At 40.9% G+C, this 19,625-nt stretch overlaps 1 protein-coding gene across 3 annotated transcripts in view; it reads right to left on the bottom strand.

The window, feature by feature from the left end:
- Positions 1–19,625, bottom strand: part of CACNA2D2 (calcium voltage-gated channel auxiliary subunit alpha2delta 2) — an 815,448-nt gene that overhangs the window by 340,024 nt on the left and 455,799 nt on the right. For all 3 annotated transcript variants that reach the window (XM_042451084.1, XM_042451085.1, XM_042451086.1), the window contains one exon: positions 18,190–18,249. In XM_042451084.1, coding sequence (XP_042307018.1) covers positions 18,190–18,249 — 60 coding nt within the window. The remainder of the gene's footprint in view (positions 1–18,189; positions 18,250–19,625) is intronic.

Raw genomic sequence — 19,625 nt, 5'->3', positions numbered from 1 at the left:
TTCTTTTGAAATTATTTAGTAGGTTCTATTATCAAGTGTATGTTTGCTATATGATCCCTAGTGCCTCTTTCTTTCCTGAACCCAGTTTGGATATCTGGCATTTCTTGCTCTATATATGGTAGGAGTCTTTGGGCCTGGACAGATGGGTGCTTTGTGCTGGGCTCGGCTCAAACTAGGGGTGCGCGGGGGCTAAGCGTTTACACGCTCAGCAACCCTATCGTGCACCCTGGTCACCATCATTGTGTATGTCCCTCCATATGGGGTGTGATTATGGTGCAGCACGGATGTCATCATTGCACGTGAGTGCACCAATGGCACCCTGAGCATAGCTTAAAAAGAACCCATCGGGAGCAGGTTCTTTTTAGGTCTCCCAGAGGCCGTGGCATTTGGTTGCTGCAGTCTCCATCCAGGGCAGAAAGGGGCAGCATCTTGCCGTCCCTTTCTACCCATCTGTCTAGCCACTTTGTTGCGGAATTTAAAGATTTGCTTGCATGAGAAATTAATGCAATGGTCCTGTGATTACTACAATTCCTGGTGTCCCCTTTCTAGGGGATTGGAATATATTCTGAGCACTCCCAGTCTGTGGGCCATTGTTTTGTTTTCCATATTGGTTGACAGATTTTAGTTAAAACTAGAGTAGATTGTAGCTTTGTAGCTTGGAGCAACCTAATTGGTATGCCATCATTTTTTTACTGACTTATTTCTCTCAAGTGCAGCTCTCACTATTAAAACTGGAGGTTCACCCTCATATGTTTTTTCTTTAAATGAATCTCTCATCCTTTTGTCTTTTTTATGCAGTACTTCCATGTATTGTTTCCATTCTCTTTCTATTTCTTCTTTATCATGTAATATGTTCTCCTGCTGGTCATAGAACACCCTCACTATTAGCTTGATTTCCCCCCTGATTTCTTAGATCTTGCTGAAGAGGTCTTTTGTTCTTCCTCTTTTTGTGTTTGGTTAATTTCTATCTCATTGCTGTGGTTTTATAGTAGTTCGTCTTACACCATTGTGCATTTGTATCCAGGTTTCATATTTTTCTTCTTTTCTGTCCTGGACTGCTTGTAGAGTTTTAGCTAACATCCATCCACTGAAGCTTCTTTTTCTTTTTGGCTACAGATAGTGTCTTTCTTCTTTCCTCTCTAACAATCTCCCTGGCTTCAGTCCAGAGTTCTTCTAGCTCCTGGTCAATTATGCTTAATATTGCAAATCTGTTTTTCACTTTGTCTTTAAATTCTTCAGTGATGTTCTTCAGGCTGTATTTTAGCATGATGGTTGGTTTACTATCAGTTAGTACCTTACTTGAACCATGAGTATAAGAGTCTTGCTTCCAGAAATATGTTCTCTACATTTCTACATTAAAATCTGTGAGATTTTCAGATACTGCCACAAACAGAACCAGATAAAAATGTGTGTTTTGCCCCTCCCCAAGAGCTTAAGAGTTAATTTTAGCTATTTATAAAACCTCAAAAATGAGTTCTACTTTGTTATGATTACAGGTATCCTTCACATGTCCCCTTTTGGTTGAAGCAATGGCATCCACCCCCTGCAAAGGAGAGACTGACTCATCCTTTCCTTGTGTTCAGCAAAGAAATTATAGAGATAAACACTAAAATGTTATGGACCCCAGATCCTCAGCTAGAGAATATGGGCTTGTGGCACTCTTCTTTTCTCCCCCCCCCCCCCCAATGATTTTTCTCTGTTCTTCCTGTTTAGGACACTCTGCTCTGGGTAGGGAGAAGCCAAAGATTTCATATCTTTCAAATTACACAATTACAGCACAACTGCCATGGTTCCAGCCTAAGAAATCTTGGGATTTGTAGTTTAGGGAGAGGCCTTTAGAATTCTCAGACACAGACCTCCTCTGATGCCTCTGACCAAACTACAACCCCTAGGATTCCATAAGATTTAGCCATGCAGCTTAAGTGAAATTATAATGCTACAACTGTAGTGTGAAATTGCCTTTTGTGATAGCCTTTTGTCTTGCCTTGGTTTTTTGGTACAGCTCATGGTGGTCTAAAGCAGGAATGAAAAAAAAACTTTCCCGAAAACTGAGGCACTGGAGGGGCTATTCTCCAAGCCCACATACAGTGCCCTGGGGAATGAGGATATGTCACCAGGCAGATCTATTTCCATGTCATTACCAGCAACACTGTCAAAGCCCACAGCAGACATAGCCCTGGCTTGACTTTGGAAATACAGAATAAGGTGGAGGCAGGAGAGGAATTGGCAGAATCAAGAATACCTCTGGACTACTTCAGATATCACTGTAAGCGCTGTTGTTGTTGTGTACTTTCAAGTTGTTTCTGACTTATGACAACCCTAAAATGACCCTATCATGAGTTTTTCTGGCTCTGAGAATGTATGACTCGCCCAAAGTCACCCAGCGAGGTTTCACAGCAGAGTGAGGAATTGAGCACTAATCTCCAGAGTCCTAGTCCTAAACTCAAACCACTGTACCATGCTGGCTCTCACTGTAAGCATTTGAACCTTGTAGTTTACCTCTCCTCAACCTTGGTTGGGGGGAAAGGTCCAAGAAAAATTGTGTGTGTGTGTGTGTGTGTGTGTGTGTGTAAGTGTAAGAGAGAGAGCATTTCTAGGGGGTGTGGAGTGTGTGAAACGCACCAGGTGACAGCTGGAAGAAGGTTGTCTCCTGGTGCACTTGTGGGAAGGGATTGCCTTCTGGTGTGTACTGCTATGCCTCTCCATGGTTAGATCAGGACTCTCAGAGAATGAAGGTCGTGGAGAGGACCCAGTCCACCTACCCGCAAGCAGCAATGAAGATGGCTGGGACACTGTTAGCATGCCATGGCAAAAATCTGAAGGCCACTTTCTTTGCAGAATAATTTCTGGACTCCTTCGGGAGTTGCAAGCAAGGTAGGTAGACTGGAATGGCCGGGGACATGGATGGCCCCTTCAGATGACCCAGTCCATCAGCTGTCAGTGGCCAGTAAACCAGAGCCTTTCTCTTCTACAGAGGCCCAGTGGCAAAACCATTGGCCTGGCTGGGGTGTGTGTGGGAGTAGCAGGCAGCCTGGGAGTGACAGCATTAGTTACCGCTCTGGGGTAACACCAACCCTAGTGATGTCACTGTGTATGAGAGCATTCAAACACGTGCAGGGAAGATGAAACCCTAACATCACAAGTATAGGATATCAATGGAAAGCATATTTATTTGAATTTGTCCCCCCCCCCTTTACAAGTGGTTTCCCAACATTTTGGAAACAACATTGAGAAGACCAAAACAGTCACAATGTTTTTTTCACACTTTGAGCAATCTTAGTTTGTGCAGAAATACATGTGGTTTTTCTGTGCAAACACCAGTTTCCTGCACAAAAAACTTGTTTGTGTGTGAGTGTGCAGAAAGCCACATCTATTTCTGAACAAATATTTTCACTGCAGATTTGTGGACACAAACTTTTTTAAAAAGACACCCCTCCCTGCAAAACAGGGACAACAGACAAACAGTGATTTATGATACATAAGTAACAGAAAATATATCTCCTACAAGGATCTGCAGCAGGCAACAACCCACAAAATGATTTTTTCTAGTCACTTTTTGTGCCCTTTGGTCACCTTGCACTTTACATGTGGAAATAAACCTTTGGGCAACAGGGCACTGAAGGAACAAAAGAAAGAAAAAGGATAAGGATGCTTAAACAGAGAAGAACTGAGTGAAAAGAGAATGCATGGGAAATGTTATAAGAGGGGGTCTTGTGTTCTTCTTTCCTTCCTCCTCAACAATCCTTTGAAATTAATGGAGTAAATCTTGCTTAGAAGTTCACTCTGCTCTCTAGAATATGTGAAAGTGTGTCACCAGGCCTTCCAAGTGGTGGCACTGGCATTATAAATTTCTTCTCAAATGTTTTCTCCCTCATCATCATGATCATGATCATCAGATTTATTCTCACCTCTCCCTGCAGATTGAGGCGGGATTACAACAGAGATAAAAATACAAGAAAGTATAAAAACATAATAAAACATATATTAACCCCTAACCCTCCCACCATAACAAATAGTAACATTCAATAACTGTTAAAAATTATATCAATAATATAGCCTAAAATAAACAGGATAGAGTGGGCAGATTGAAGGCAGTTGGAGCTATCTTTCTTTCTTTCTTTCTTTGGGAGGTCCACCTGGAAAGGCCCACCAGAAGAGATATTTCTTGACAGCCTTTTTAAAGGTGGCAGTAAGATGGATCTTTTCCGGTAGGTCATTCCAAAGTTTTGGAGCGGCAGAAAAAAAGTCCTCTGGGAAGTTGCAGCCAATCTGGTCTTCTGTGGCTGAAATAAATTCTTCCCAGAGAATCTGAGAGTGCAGGGTGGATTATATATAGAGAAGCACTCCTGCAAGTAACCTGCATACAATCTGGAAAAAAAGTAAAATATTGCTTATAAAATGCCTTTAATGGTGTTTACTTTTGGGGTTGGGGTAGGGGTAGAGCTTTTTGCACTTTTAACAGATGGCTTTATTTTTAGGTGCTGAAATGTAATCAATTTTTTTGTTGGTGATTTCTTCTATTTTTACAGTTGAATCCTTTATTATCCTTTCATATTATATAATCTGGAAATTTAAAGAACTGAGCTAGATAGACATTACTGTAAGATTTGAAAAGCAACTGTCTGTCTGGGTGGGGTGGATAATGATCATAACCCCTGCTTATTGATCAGCATGGCCTAAAGACTTTGGCAACTATTTTTTTTTTTCATGGACTGGTGGTGTGTAATGAATCTGCCCTACAATGACTCAGGAAGTACAGGCAGAGGACACATTTTGGAGCCACAGCATCTCAACATCGCCTTTCTTCCAGTACCAGAGAAAATTTTCTTTCACTCCTGCATATCTGAAACTCTGCAGAATCAGCACCATCTCTTGCTGGTCAGGTCAGGCAGCTCCTAGGACACACTCAGCAGTACACAGAGCAAAGGGACCACAGGGATGTACTACTCACAGCGGAGAGCAACTGCACCAGCAGCAACTGCAGTAAGAGGATTTAATAACATAAAGGCACCATTTTTAATCCTGACATTGGATGAGAGGAACATGGATGAGGTTGGTTTGGGGAGAGGGTAGACTGGGGGAATAAAGGGTGGGAATTAGTGAAGAAGAAATGCCAGAAAAGTTCCCTTTCCTGCCTTCCCTGCCCACTCTTTTAAAATGTTCTTCTCTACCTTTGCATGTGATAGGATTAAGAGAAATCACATGCATCACAGCTGATCCCATATTAAATTGTTATTGATAAGCTAGAGTTCAGCAGATGCACTGATGCCAAAATTGATTGGGTTACTGCAAAAGAAATCTAAAGGGGAAAGAAAACACCCCAAATATTAAAACGGGGGAGGATTAGAAGTCTCCATGGAACAATTCCCTTCACCTTGCAGCATCTTCCCCTTCCCCCATCTAGAGGTATAAAATGTGGGTCTGGGGGAGGAGGTGAAGCTGGGCAAAAATGCTATCCAATTGATCACTTTCCAGAAATATCCCAGGCCTGGTGAATAGGTTTTCAGAGGAAGGCTAAAAGGTGAGAACTGCAATGCTACTGGCAGCGGCAGTGCAGAAGGGCTACCCATTAATTCTTATTCTTCCAAACAGGTTTACATCAATGGTAAGGCTGCCTGCTTTCTCCCAGTCTTCTAAGGCAAGATAATTCTCTTAGTTCCTTTTGCTGTGCCTCCAAAAGATCAACACCAGGTGGCATTTCCTTAAAGCCCAATACCATCCATGATGGTATTTGAGGGAAAGTAAGGAAGGGAAAGCTGGGGGAAGGGGAAACAATTTTTGGAAAAACAAGACAAATGGGTTGGAAGGGATGCAAGAAAGATGAGTTAGTTCTGCATATCAAAAATGATGAAGAGCAGAAGTGGAATCTTTAAACTCTTCTTTATATTGGGGTTTCTGAATGTCTGAGATAACAGAGATGAAATATGATTTGCTAATGTTTGCATGATGTTACGACACCCCATGGGTCACAAACAACAGGCTAGGAACATTTACAGCTTAAGGGAAAAAGCAAGTCACAAACAGAGGCCTTTGCATTGTTCACTGAGGTCAGTACTTCTTGCTGTTACCAGCCCAAGAGAAGGGTTACACACCTGACAATGTCAGATAACATTAGCCAGCATGATGTCACCCTACCAAAGCCATTTGTTCACTTCAATCCCACAGCAAATCTGCCCCCATCCTTGCAGGGGGAGAATGAGATGCTCTGATTAGACTGTGCTGTGCAAAGGCAAAGAGGGGAAATGGAGTGGGACCTCAAAATCAATCAATTCATTCATCCACCAGGTACTTAAACTGACTCCTTTGCAGTTAAACATACTGCTATGGGTAGTCGATTCGCAGATCCTTGGGGAGACTTTATGATCATCTAGTCTGACCTGCATAATGCCATGAAATGGATTGTGTGACCCTTGATTCAATCATATTACTCATGATTAGACTTACATTTTAATAGCAACATTCAGTCTTGATTCACTTATTGATCTGCCATCCTGGCATGCTGCTGAAATTCTTAACCATTTTTACTCCCACTTACAATTTTTGCATTTTATTTCTAGTACCAATATGTTAATATTAAAGTTCCCTAACTTGGATATTTCTTTTCTTGTTTACACAGTGCAAACCCCTTATTGGTTTCCTGGGGGAAACATAAGAAACATAAAGTGCTGTGCCTGTTGCAAGGTATGTGTACTTGGGAATGGAAGAAGGTGATAATTTCTTGCATGGCGGCTGCTTTAAAAAAGATAATTCTATTTGGCATTTTTGACTATTTGTTAACATCTGGTGAGGTAGTGGAACAAGCATCACCATGTCCACAACTTCCTTAAATTCCTGAGACATTGTAGAAGGCAGGTATGGCTGACTCACCATAAATGAGCACCTTGACATGGAACTATTTCACACAGAATGATTTTAAGCACACCAGATAATAAATATTGATGTGGTGATTCCTCCCTCAAAGATGTAATAGATGCAAATCAGCATAATCACTGGGCCAAGTGTGCCACTGGGATCTTCACTGGCTATAAAATGGTATGGGTAAATGATATCCTTGTACCAAATAGCTCCTCTTTCTTGAAGACATAATGGCATCTCCTGAGCTCTCCTCCTGCCTCATGTCACCTTGATGAAGCAGCAGCTGGAAAAGAGTCTGAGAGACTGTGAAGATCAACCCTAAGAGGTGGCCTGCAGCCACCTCCAGCTGCATCAGATCAGGACTGTGGCAACTGCATGCCACAGCCCTTTTTCAGAGCGCAAAAAGGACCTGCAAAAAGCTGCTTCTTTTTGCAACCTGGAAAGGGTGCGAAAGCTGCGGGGCTGTGGTTTTAAGGTGCTCCTTTGGTGCTGCATCGTGTGGATGCAGTGTCAAAGGAGCACCGTGATGCCGTGCACTGTGTGGAGTATTGTGCAGTGTCACCCTGCCCTGGAGATGTAGTCATGTCATGTGGACGCCATGCCCTAACTATGCCCCCAGGTTGGCCTTTATGGCTGGTGTGTACAGCTCCTCAGTCTATATAGTCTAAAGGCTCTGCCCCATTTGTCCCATTAACAGCAGCTGTTAACTTCCTTAATGATGGATCTAACCAACCAGGTTGCTTGAGAGGTCTAGAAATACCAGTTTTTATGTCCCAACTCTGTTCACATTTGGTAAAATTCATGGGTTAGTCTCGAAAATCAGTATTCAAAGGGATCTTGTAGCACTTCTCAGTTAGCTGAGAGAAAGAAGCTGGTAGCATGAGCTTTTGTAGACTTGAGTCTGTTTCCTCAGATGCATGCCACTCCATGCATTTGAGGAAGTAGACTCAAGTCTACAAAAGTTCATGCTACCAACTTCTTTCTCTTTGTTAGTCTCACAGATGTTACAAAATCTCTCTCTGCACTGAAAAAGATTGCAGTTCTATACACAATTCTGAAGTTCCAATACAGTAGTCCAATCTTATTCACATATTTGCTCTCTGCAAATTCATTTAGTCACGGTCAATTGTGGTCCAAAAACATTACTAGTACAGGATTTGGTTCTATCTGTGGGTTCAGGAATCCACTGTGGGGGCCTTGGAAAATATTCCCTGTGGATAAGTGTGGACCACTGATAAACTTTCTTCAGATCACAGAACCACTCAGAACCTCTGTTTATGGCTAGGTTTCATTCTCATTATGGATCAATATTATCCTTGTATTACTATCTTTAATTGGTGTCCTAGAAATAGAAGTATGCAGCTTACTAATATGACTTATTTAGGTATAACTTTTTACTAACTGCATAATTATTCTTAATATGTGTTGCTGCAGGCTAAAAAAATGCCAAGCTAAAGCAGGGTGGAACTTAGCCACCTAGAACAGTAGTGTCCCTAAAAGTTATTGGACCTCAGTTTCCAGAAGCCACAACTAGTATGGCTAATAATAATAATAATAATAATAATTTATTTATATCCTCCTCTCCCAATTGGATTGAGGCAGGATCACAGCAGAGTTTAAAAAATATAATTAAAATGTTAACAATATTATTACCACACAAGTTAAAACCACAGTTAAAAACATAAAATCAACAATAGTCAGGGCTTCTAGGAGATGTTCTGCAACAACAGAGACTGAGAATGACTAGTCACTCTATAGTGATAGTGGGAGGGTGTAGAGATGAAACAGGTGACTCTGAAGCCTAATTTCCATTTTTATTAAGATGCAAACAACTCATTTTTACTTCACTGGTATCCAATAGATGCACTAGTTTTTAAAAGTTGAATTTCCTTCTTTGATTCATTGATGCTACCAAACTAGGCTAGGCTCAGAGGCAGTAAAATCAAAAGACAGGTCAAGGGGGAACATGCAAACCCCATTGCTATGGGCCTTATCTGTCACTCTTGGAACAGTAATGTTGGCTGCTCACTTCACTGCCTTGAGGAAGCCACCACTTGTCTGCCAGCTCTGCCATTTGAAAATACAGAAAAACATAATGGTTGCCCTCCAGCTCCCCATGCTTTGTGATCTAGTGAGGTTAATAATATCTTGATGGGAGCAGAACTATTCCTGTGGGATTCAGTGCTCAGAACTAGCAATCTGGAGTTCTCAGTGAGGTCACCCTGGAGCCCAGGGATGTTGATTGTCTTCCAAAGAGAAAATGGGTGTGCGGGTACATTATTCTCATGAATTGAAACAACAAATAACCAAAAACTGTTATTTGGGTTGTTTGGTTTAAGGCGGCCTTTCTCAAATAGTGGGGCGGGCCCCCCAGGAGGGGCGCGAGGCTCTGTAAAGGGGGGCGCGAGGCTCTGTTATGCAGAGGTGTACTTATAACAATTTTATAGACAAATGATACTATTTACAGTCGCGCGGGGGGCACGAAATGTTTTCTTCTTCCTAGGGGGGGGGGCATGACAGAAAATAATTGAGAAGCACTGGTTTAAGGAAACAGGAGCTGAAAACATAAAGCCTAATCCTATTGCTATAGCCATGATGAGTTCACAACCATCTTTTCACCTAATATCATAGACAGTCAGCAATACATGCCCAGGGAATGGCCACTACTATTCATCTACATACAGGAAGGAATAGTGTTTCCAAGTGAAGTGTGAGACAGGGCTCCTGTCCCTCTAATGGTTGTGTGAAAGAAGGAATTTCTGCAGATGTTCATTGTCAGGCAAGCCATGCCTGATGAAATTCTATCTTCTAAATAACCATTACAGGGACAGGAATCTTTTCTTATATTTCATCTGAGAACCCTAGGAGAGAGATGAAATGTCTCTATCATATCAGTGGACTAGCTGTGCTTAGTTATGCATTCTCTTAGGCTTATACAAAAGTGCACATCAGAATTCAAACAAGAGTGAAACTATTGCCTATATTTTCACAGTGTGACCCTTTTGTTTCCACAATTAAGAAGGGGCGATGTTGCGCCAAGCTCTCTCAGGCTGGCTATGTAGCTTCAGGCTACTTGAGTCTGCTTGGACCAGGCCAAGGCCCAGGTCTCCAGACAGCACCATGATCACGAACCCTGAAATAAAATCTGGCATGCTTCTGAGTCACACCACATCCTGAGGGAAGTCTCACAGGATCACAAACCCTGCAAGGCTTTATGTGTGATTTGGCAGGCCTCTAGGCTTGCACATGTTTTGGCCAGCCACTGTTGACCAGACATTCAGTGTGACCCATCCTTCCACCCTATGCTGCATCATACTTTCTAGTTAATTCCCAGGCTGCTTCTGATCTTCTTTTGGGCTGGGATGGAACTTTCCCCCATGTTATTGCAGAATGGGGGGTGCCTTTCCTGGGGCTTTCCCCCATGCTTTGTGGGGCCTTTTTTATTGACTGCTTTGCTTTCTCTTTAGGTGTTCCCTGCTTTGTAACCTATGTTCTGATGGCCTTCACTGCTTTGTCACAACTGGAGGATATGGAAGGGAAGAGGTGACATTGGCCATGAGTTAAATTGACAGTAGGAGAGCCCTGGAATGGTTAGATGAATAGAAAGAGAGGAAGGAACCTTCAGTCTGGGCAGATGCAGGTGGCTTCATTTCCTATGGATCATTTGGACAGATCCTCCGGGTTAGCTTACATGTTAGATGTTTACCAGACATCTACAGCATGATGCCCTGCTTGAGCATTTGCTGGTCTGGAATCCATCCAGCCCTTTGTGTCCACAGCCTTACTTTGCCTATGCATGGTTGACTTAAGGAATATTTTTGGTAAATGTTCTGTTTGCATTAAAGCTGTGGCCATGCCATTTAACCCATAACACAATGTCTGTCCTCTGTATCTCAGTGCAATACTCCCCTGCCCCAAATCATAATAGGTGCTGTCCAAACGTATTGAGACAGCAAATATACCCAGTGAAAAGCTTGGAGAAATATAGAAGCAGAAAGAATAGACAATGTAATGAACTATATCATAACAACATACCAAAGGCATAAACCACAACTCTAACATATATACTTTACAATGATCATATATTTATACATAGTAACCACATTGCAGTAATATTGCAAAACACAGAATACGCAATCCAAAGTGCGATAGTGAACTATATATCCCAAAGTATGTCCAAGTGCTTCCTCTGGTGCTGACAACTTCTGTTGCAGTAAAATGATTCCTGCAAGCAGTAAATGGCAAATTGTTCCACAAATGGTAGACAGGTAACAGAACAAAGTAGAAGGTGGTCTCTGAGATCTTCACAACCTCTGAATCAGAAATATATCTCCACAAGTCATAGACAAGAGTCCACACATTAATGGTTGTCACAATATAGCAAACATATTGTGGAAACCATAGATAGTAAATGGATAGCAATGGTGTGGTTTTATTCCTTTGGTACATTGTTGTGATATAGTTCATTACATTGTCAGTTTCTCCCTGCTATTCTTTTTGTGTTTGTTGTGAAATCCTCCTGTTGTGTGTTCTTTGAAATATGAAGGCAGGCTGGAAAGCCTAGATTCATTTATTTTTAAAAGAAAGAGAACTAAATGAAGGCCTGATTTTTTTTAAAATGACATTTTCAATATTGAGAAGGAATATTAGAATACTATGGCCCACCCTGCCTCAAAAATATACATATTACTGATTTAATTAAAAGTAACACATTTTAAACTTATAAAGATCCCCCCCCCACACACACATATAATGAAGGCTGTGTCAATATATGCCTGAGATGAAGAACTCAGCAGGATTATGACTGAGTTTTGACAGAGAAACAAGAAGTTTAACCAGAACTGAATCAATTAAACCTACCCAGTTCTGAAATACTGAAACACTTATTTCAGGACTGTAACCAATCTTTAATCACCAGGAATAGAATGATACCTTAATGGAAAAGTTAATTTCACACCTGCTCTTCACAGAAATCTTATCCCTTTTTTAAAGTAGCTGAGCAGAAACATATATTTCAAGTTTACCTCACTGTGAAGCAGGTTCTGTTTTTAAAAGCTGTTTCCACAGATACCATTTACGATTGGAGAGAAGAGATGATGGTTTGGATGCAATGCCAGGAAAGGGACAACAATTTTTTTAAGCTCTAAATATGAAAACCAGGTTGCTTAAACATAATTTGTTATGCTCATTTTGTACATTTTAATTATTCATAATAGTAGTAAATTTACCCCACATTCAGGAATAACATCTGAAGTAAAGACTTGTACGCATCTGGCATGTCAATAAGGCCACAGATATTACACTAGGGATATAATTTTTCTGCTAAATTTATTCTTAAAGTAAGCAACAAATAATTTTAGCAATTTCCCCCCATTGTGAAAAAGTCTTTGAAAATGACACTATTTTCAAATACTATTCTCAGTTTAGGACATATTCTGCAAAAAAAAAAAAATCAGTTGTGGTATTTTTGCATAGGAAGAAAGAAACCAGCAATTTTTTTTGTGCAGCAAGTTGGTCAAAAAGGTGTTTTGGTGTGTCACGAAACCCTGATGAGAAGAAACCTGGACCAATTAGAATTTGCACTTCAGGTATTAATTCTGTGCAAAATTTGTTCATGACTGTTTTGTGCAGACAACACCATTTTGTGCAAAAAACACAATTTTATGCACAGAAAATAAAGATTCTGTATTTCTATGAAGAAACATTATTTCCTGCACAGAAAATGCTGCAATTGGGATTTATTCTGCACAAAATATGTATGTGTTTGATTTGTGCACACAGAAAACATCAGCTCCTGGCAGTAAATAGCATTTTCAGTGCAGAAAATAATTCTTCTGTATAAAAATATTGTTTCATGGGCAGAAAATGCTGTTTTTTGTACAAAAAGCTCACATTCAAATTTTGCAAATAATTAATCCCAAACAGAAAATAGGCTAAAAAACCTATGATTTTTGAAGACTTTCTAGCAGCAGGAAGAAACTTGTAGAAATTTGTCTCTGTTTCTTTTGAGAAGAACCTTAGTAAAATATTACACCTCTAGCAGGAAATGGGGGGTTTTGCACAGAAAAAAAGCTATTTCTTGTACAAAAAAGCTTTACTTGACAGCTTATTGTACACAAAATTTGAATAAAAAGCATCAACTCTGCAGGAAACAGTCTTTTCTGCAGAGAATATATTTCTGCTTCTTCTGCCGAAAAGGCCATTTTCTATCCAACAAAACCCCCATGTTGTGCAGAATAAATCCCAAACTGTGACTAAACTTTCAAAAGTCTTTCAAAGAGTTTCTCACTGTGTTTGTTGAACTGTGAAGAATCTTGTCAATCCAGGATTCTCCTTGTCAGATTTTTCTGACACATTTTTTTTTAGTATTTTCAAACATACTTGTTTATTCCTACATTATACATCATCAAAGTAGCTTGGTAGATAATTCAAGTGTGGACATTGGAACCAATGGCATTGGGAAGTGTGGTCAAGAAGTCACAGGTGCCAAATCTGTGTTGCTAGGTGAGAAAGTGAACGCCAGGACCTCCAAGGTAACTTACTTCCTCTTGCTCTCTGTTCCACATTCAGGGGCTGTTACAGCAGTAAAGCTGAAGAGAGTGAATGCATGGATGAGGTGTTGGTATAGAGCAGATGACTTTACTTTTGTTAGGCCTGGGGTATGCTTTGGAACAAATCAGGCCCATACAAGAGGGACAGGTTCTTCCTGAACCAGAATGGAGGCAGACTTCTTCTGCTTAACACTTAAGCAGATTTCTTTTCCTTAATGTGGTAGCAGAGCAATTTTCAGCTGAAACATATGGAAAAAATTACAGAAGACAGGAGATTCTGATTTAAGCAAAATAATGCCTAATGTGGAGAATATTGTTTTGTGCTGCTCAAATGGAAATGGGTACACACAGGCCTCGAGTATAACATAAAACATAAAACGTAATAATTAGTTGGAGGTTTGAGGGCAACAGATAAAAAACAAGATGCCAGAAACACCTGGAGTGGGGTGTTGAGTATAGACGGATAGAAAACTGGTTAAGAAACATGGAGCAGAGACTGGACTGGATACTATATCTGATATTCTAGCTCTACTATAGTGCACCTGTGTCATATGTGGGCGTAATATACATGGCTTTCAGCATACGCTGAAAGCCATGCCAGAAGAAGCAGCGCTCATGCTGGAAAGAGTTATGGTGAGTGTTTCTATGCACTGCCACAGGCACAAGCCCCATTGTCTTTAATTGTGCCTGAGCATATGTGGAATTTCACTTACGTGGGGTGGGTGGGTCCAAAATGGATTCCCTGCGCAAGGGAAAGGACCACTGTATATGATAGAGCTAGAAAGGGTGAAGAAAGGATCAACCAAAATGACCAAAGTAATAGAACCATTTCCCATTAGGAAATTTTACATTGGCTGGGGGGGGGGGGGGGAAAGAAAAGGGGAAGGGTGGGGAGAAGTGGGAAGGCTAGGAAAAAATGGGAAGGAAAAAGCCCCCCCCCCCCCACCTCATAGTACTAGAACCTGAAGCAGAGTGGTAGGAGACTCAGGATGCATAAAAGGAAGTACTTCATGTAGTACACAGACTAGAATTCACTACGCCACAGTGTAGTGATAACCAACACCATGGATAGCTTTAAAAAAGGATTGAACATACTGTATTAATGGAGAATAGGTTGTCAATAGCTAGTGCTGAAGATAGCTATGTACACTGGGCCCTTGGTATTCACTGTGGTTTGGACCCAGGATCAACCATGGATACCAAAATCTGTAAATGCTCAAGTACCATTAAATACAATGATGTAGTACAATGGTGTCTCTTATATAAAATGGCGAAATCAAGGTTTGCTTTTGGGAATTTATATTTTTTTGAATATTATCAAACTGTGGGTGGTTGAATCTATGAATAAAGAATCTGCGGGTACAGAGGGCCAACTGTATTTACCCCTAGTATCAAAGGTGATACACTAGGGAAAATTAGTGGGAGGGTGCTCTTGCTCCTAAGCCCTCCTGGTGTGATTCTCATAGGCATCTGTTTGGCAGCGGATGTACAGAATGAGAAGCCGATGGGCTGATCCAATGGGACTCTTCTTATCCTCTTTTGGTTTTGGAAAGAAAGTGTGAAGGAGCAGCTGAGATACCAGGCTGTAATCCCTTTCCATGCAGTGCTTTTAACAGCAATAGAGAAACTAGCGAGAAGAAAAATTTGGCCATTTGAGTCTTGGAAAAATGCAGATATTACAGCATGCTACTCAGGAAATGACTCTGTATTGTCCAACACTGGAACAGTCATGGTGTAATTATCAATGTTGGGGCTTTTTCACACTACACAGTGATTGCATTTTAACTGCCATGGCAACATCATATGGTACTGTGGGATTTGCAGTTTAAGTAGGAAAATTTACCATTTTTAGCCAGTGAGCTCTAGCACCTCATCAAACTACAAATCTCAGGATTTCATAGGATGCAGCTGCCACAGAAGTTAAACTGGAATCATGTTGTGTGAAAGTATTTCTGATCTTCCGATTTATTTACTATGAGCTACTTATCAAGGCACTCTTTAAGATATTACCACATACCCCTTGGAGCTAACACAGATTCCATTCCTGTTTTATTCCCCTTCTATCATAGGCTCTGTCCCTGCTTTTGTTTTTACCCTCCATTCTGAACAGAAATTTCCACTGTGCCATGAGAGGCCTCAGTGGGTTACACATTTCCATTCAGTGTGTGTTTCACCCTTTTGTCTTTTCACAAATGATACTCTGGTTGAGTCTTAGGTCTCGAACTCACTCAGGTGTAAAGTTATAACAACAGACTTTAGTGGTGCTCAAAGTGCTTACCCTTTGATCTTTGAAAGAAGTAAAAAGAATGTCAAATTACCTGTATATAAAAAATTGTGCCTTGCTGGAAAAGCAGAATGGCAGGTTGAGGGATCTGCTGTGATGGAATAGAAAAATTACTGTTTTTGTACCACAGTTCCCACATTCCCTAACCAGAATGGATACTGCTCATGTTTCTGGGGTGATGGTGCTATCAAGGGGTTAGAATCCCCCAAAGCAACTTCTCCAAGCTCAGAATTGAACACCTATGGAGGGAGGTTTCTTTGAAAAGAAGTTTTTTTTTTACAGTGATGTTTGAACTTTGCTTTTTCTCTCTATCTCTCCTTGTTTTAAATAATCTTATCAACATGAGAATCTTTCAGGGGGCATTAAAAAAAACACCTCACACACAAAATGTTTAGCGATGTATCCAATACAGCAATACTGCCAACCAAGTCAGAATTTTGAGAGAAGGTGAACCTTGGAAGGGATACAGAATTTTATGAAGTCTTATTTCCTGACTTAAGGCTGTTTCATGTTCTGCTTTTTCAGGAGTAACCCGAGACATTTTTTGCTCTAAAGGAAAGAACATCTCTTCCCTCTAATAACACAGTGTATAGTGTAACAGTGTAACCTAATAAAGTTATAGATGTTTATCCTTGATCAAAACCTCTTTGATCCAAGATTCAAAGGTGGCAAAGTTGGAATTTGCTTTTGTGTTTTTCTGTAATGCTAGATGCTTGCATTTGGGCAGGATAAAACCATTTAAATAAATAAATAAATAAATAAATAAGTACACCATGACTTTCAACACTTGATATGCAAGACAGTTGCATATTATATGATTCAAATAGTCAGGATCTCTGTCAGGACTCTCCAGCTTCTACCCTCACTTGTCTGCTACCACCATTTACACAGCATCACACACACTAAAGGCATTGCTCTACCTGGTCTATAGCATTTCCTTATCCTAAATAATTTAAAGTCTAAGACTGGAGTTTTGCCCTTTTCCTCCATTGCTGTCAGTGTAGGTGTAAGTAGGGTCAAACCACAATGCAAGAAATTCAGCAATGAAGCATTCTTTGTTGCCTTGAGACAATTGTTCTGTCGAAACCTAAGCTATTCCACATGATTATTAAGAGAATCAAAATGAATATTCTCCTTTCACTCACTTGTGTCCTCTATGGACTTCTGAAGGTCGATGGAAAATGCACTGGTTTAATTAGTGGGTGGTATAAAAATGCATTAAATAAACAAATACATTCAAAGAATACCCATGGACAAAGTAATACAATATTAAAGGAAGCAGTCAATATCAGGGGACTGCTATAAAGCTGGTTTGAGTTTCTTTGGGGCATTTATTTGCACTAATGATGTTCCTCAAATCTTTTCTGTGAATCTTTTCTTCCTTTTGTCTTGCTGTTATAAGTTGAATGCATTTCCAAGTAGAATATCACAATTTCTTGCTGAGCTTTAGCACTGACATAATTACAAAGTCAAATGCAATCATTAAAATAGCAACATTTGGTTGACACCATCTTAGATTGCTCATTCCACCCTAACTGGAGTAAGTGGTGTTGAATAATATATAAATGTGAATGCAAAGAGAAAGTCCTGGCAACCACTGTCCCTTTTCGTGCAAGGAATATCTCCCAACACCCTGCAGATTAACTGAACACACCCCTATATGTAGCCTATTGGCTAGTAAGATTTTAAGCCACTTGGGATGCTCTTCACAGCTTCCTAAAATGCAGGTTTTTAACCGTTAGCGTGACCTTCACCTTCTGTCTTCTGGCTAGTCTTATTACTTGCACATGTAGACAGAGGCAATACTAAAAATGAGCTGAAAATGACTTCATTCGCTTTCATTATGGCTGGCAGGCACCAAGGGAGTAACAGACAAGAAGGGCATCCGTGTATGAACTTGAGCTTGCTTTAAAAATCAGACAGCTAGAAAGGAAGGAGAATAGGGGCACAGAGAAAGAAGAAAAATAAAGAAAAAGACAGAGAGAAGAAAAATAGGCTGAAGAACTGTGAAATTTAAAAAAAAAACAAAGAAGAATGGACTGATCTTTAAAAAAGTCCTTGTTAAACATTTTTAAAAAGAAAAGATCTGATTCCATTAAAAAAGCATTTAATTGATTGAAGTAGAACCCCCAAGTGTTTTGCAAGGAAACAAGCATACTAACAGAGTCACACTCATGACTGGAGTCATATGCAAATATATTTTCAGAATTATAGCAAATTCATCCACCCGTGAGAGAAGACCTATAAACTCCAGAACTGCTTCTGGAGTGTCACTCAAAAACATTCATAAATCTGTCAGACAGATATATTTATAATAGCTCTTGCACTGGTAGTATTAGGTTTGATCTGCATATAGGAAACACTGAATGGAGGTTTTCAAAGAAGTGTGCCAGTGAGAAGGAGCTTCCACAGGTACATGTTAAACCAATTTATTGAAAATTGGGGGCAGAAAGTGAAGTTGACTTTGACATGGGTGTAAGCCTCCTGAAAGAGATTTACCTTGATGTTGTCTTGCCAGCGATGGGCTTTCTGAAACCTCTCTGCTGCATCAGCCAGTCTCTGAAAGTAAAAGAGGAGGAGGGTGAGTTCATACAGAGGAAAGGTCCAGTTGCAACAGTTAAGTGTGGCTTGTTTCATCTTCCCTTTATCAGATGTGGAACAGCTGCATTAAACCCCCAAAGCTTCAAACATATCTTCCAAGAAGTCACTGGTTCTACAGGAGAACCATTCTTTGAGAGAAGAAATCATTTTCTCCTGTGGGCAAGGGGACAGTATGTACTAGTCAAATGAAATCTGATTTATACCAGTTTTCTACAATTACTGCACTCTGTGGCGCGTTATAGACAGGCCTTTAATACGCCCCCCGTCACGTGCTAGGGGTTGGCCGAGGACCTAGCATCCATACCGGCCTCACCCCTAGCACGTGACGAGGGCGTAAAGATGGCGGTGTCCTATACACACGGGCGCCACCATCTTTACGCGTCGGACGCATAGCTTATGACGTTGCGAGTGTGCCATTGGTGACTCAAGCTCCATTTTGGAGCTTCTTTTTTGCTCCGCGTGGGAGTCGCGCCGTTTGGCTGCTGCGGCTCCCTCATGGAGCAAACAGCAGTGCCGGCAGACCGCCGCAAAGCGGCGGTCTGTAACGCTCCAAAGTAATTCAAAATAGGTAACAGGTTAATCTACAACAGCACTGCTATTCAAGCACACACAGAAACAATATGTGAGTGGATGCACACACACCATGCCTACATCTTGAGCCTGGAAAAGGCAGACACTGGCAACATGTGACAACAGGGACAACATTACTGAATGAGACCCTGCATCCTACTCACACACATGATTTCTTCCAGTAGGAAACATCTCAACAGAAATACCACACAAGTATCAGCCACACAAAGTTACTAGTAGTGGGCATCTCTATGGGAGAAGAAAAAACAAACAGACTTGTACCAGTGGCTCATTGTGTCAAGAGGTGCAACATAGACATTTGGTGATTTAATTTCAAAATGTGCATTTTATTGAAAACCGGTACAGTGTGACAGCTGCTTGGCAATGCCATAAGCCAACCCTACTCCAGGCTAAGCAGAAGATAAAAGGATCATTGCTGTGCAGGACTACTGGCTGAGAGAGTTTCTCTCTGCATGTGGGACGCCTCTCACTCTCAATCACTTGCCAATTGGAACCAACCACCAGAGGAAAGTCCACAGCTCTTTAGTTTACTGTGATGCCTGGCGAATTACACACCACTTAATGATGCCATGGTGGAGGTGGAAGCATACTCCTGCCAGCCCAACAGGCTTGAACTGATTTTGCAAAAGCAACATAAAGGAATACAGGAGAGCCAATGTGGTATAGTGGTTTGAGTGTTGGAGTGGAACACTGGGAAAGCAAAGTTCAGATCCTCACTTGGCCATGGAAACCAACTGGATGAC

This window comes from Sceloporus undulatus, chromosome 2 (assembly GCF_019175285.1).
Source record: "Sceloporus undulatus isolate JIND9_A2432 ecotype Alabama chromosome 2, SceUnd_v1.1, whole genome shotgun sequence".
In the NCBI taxonomy this organism is placed as follows: Eukaryota; Metazoa; Chordata; class Lepidosauria; order Squamata; family Phrynosomatidae; genus Sceloporus; species Sceloporus undulatus.
Note: the sequence above shows the minus strand (reverse complement) of the source record. Positions and strands in the feature narration are given on the sequence as shown.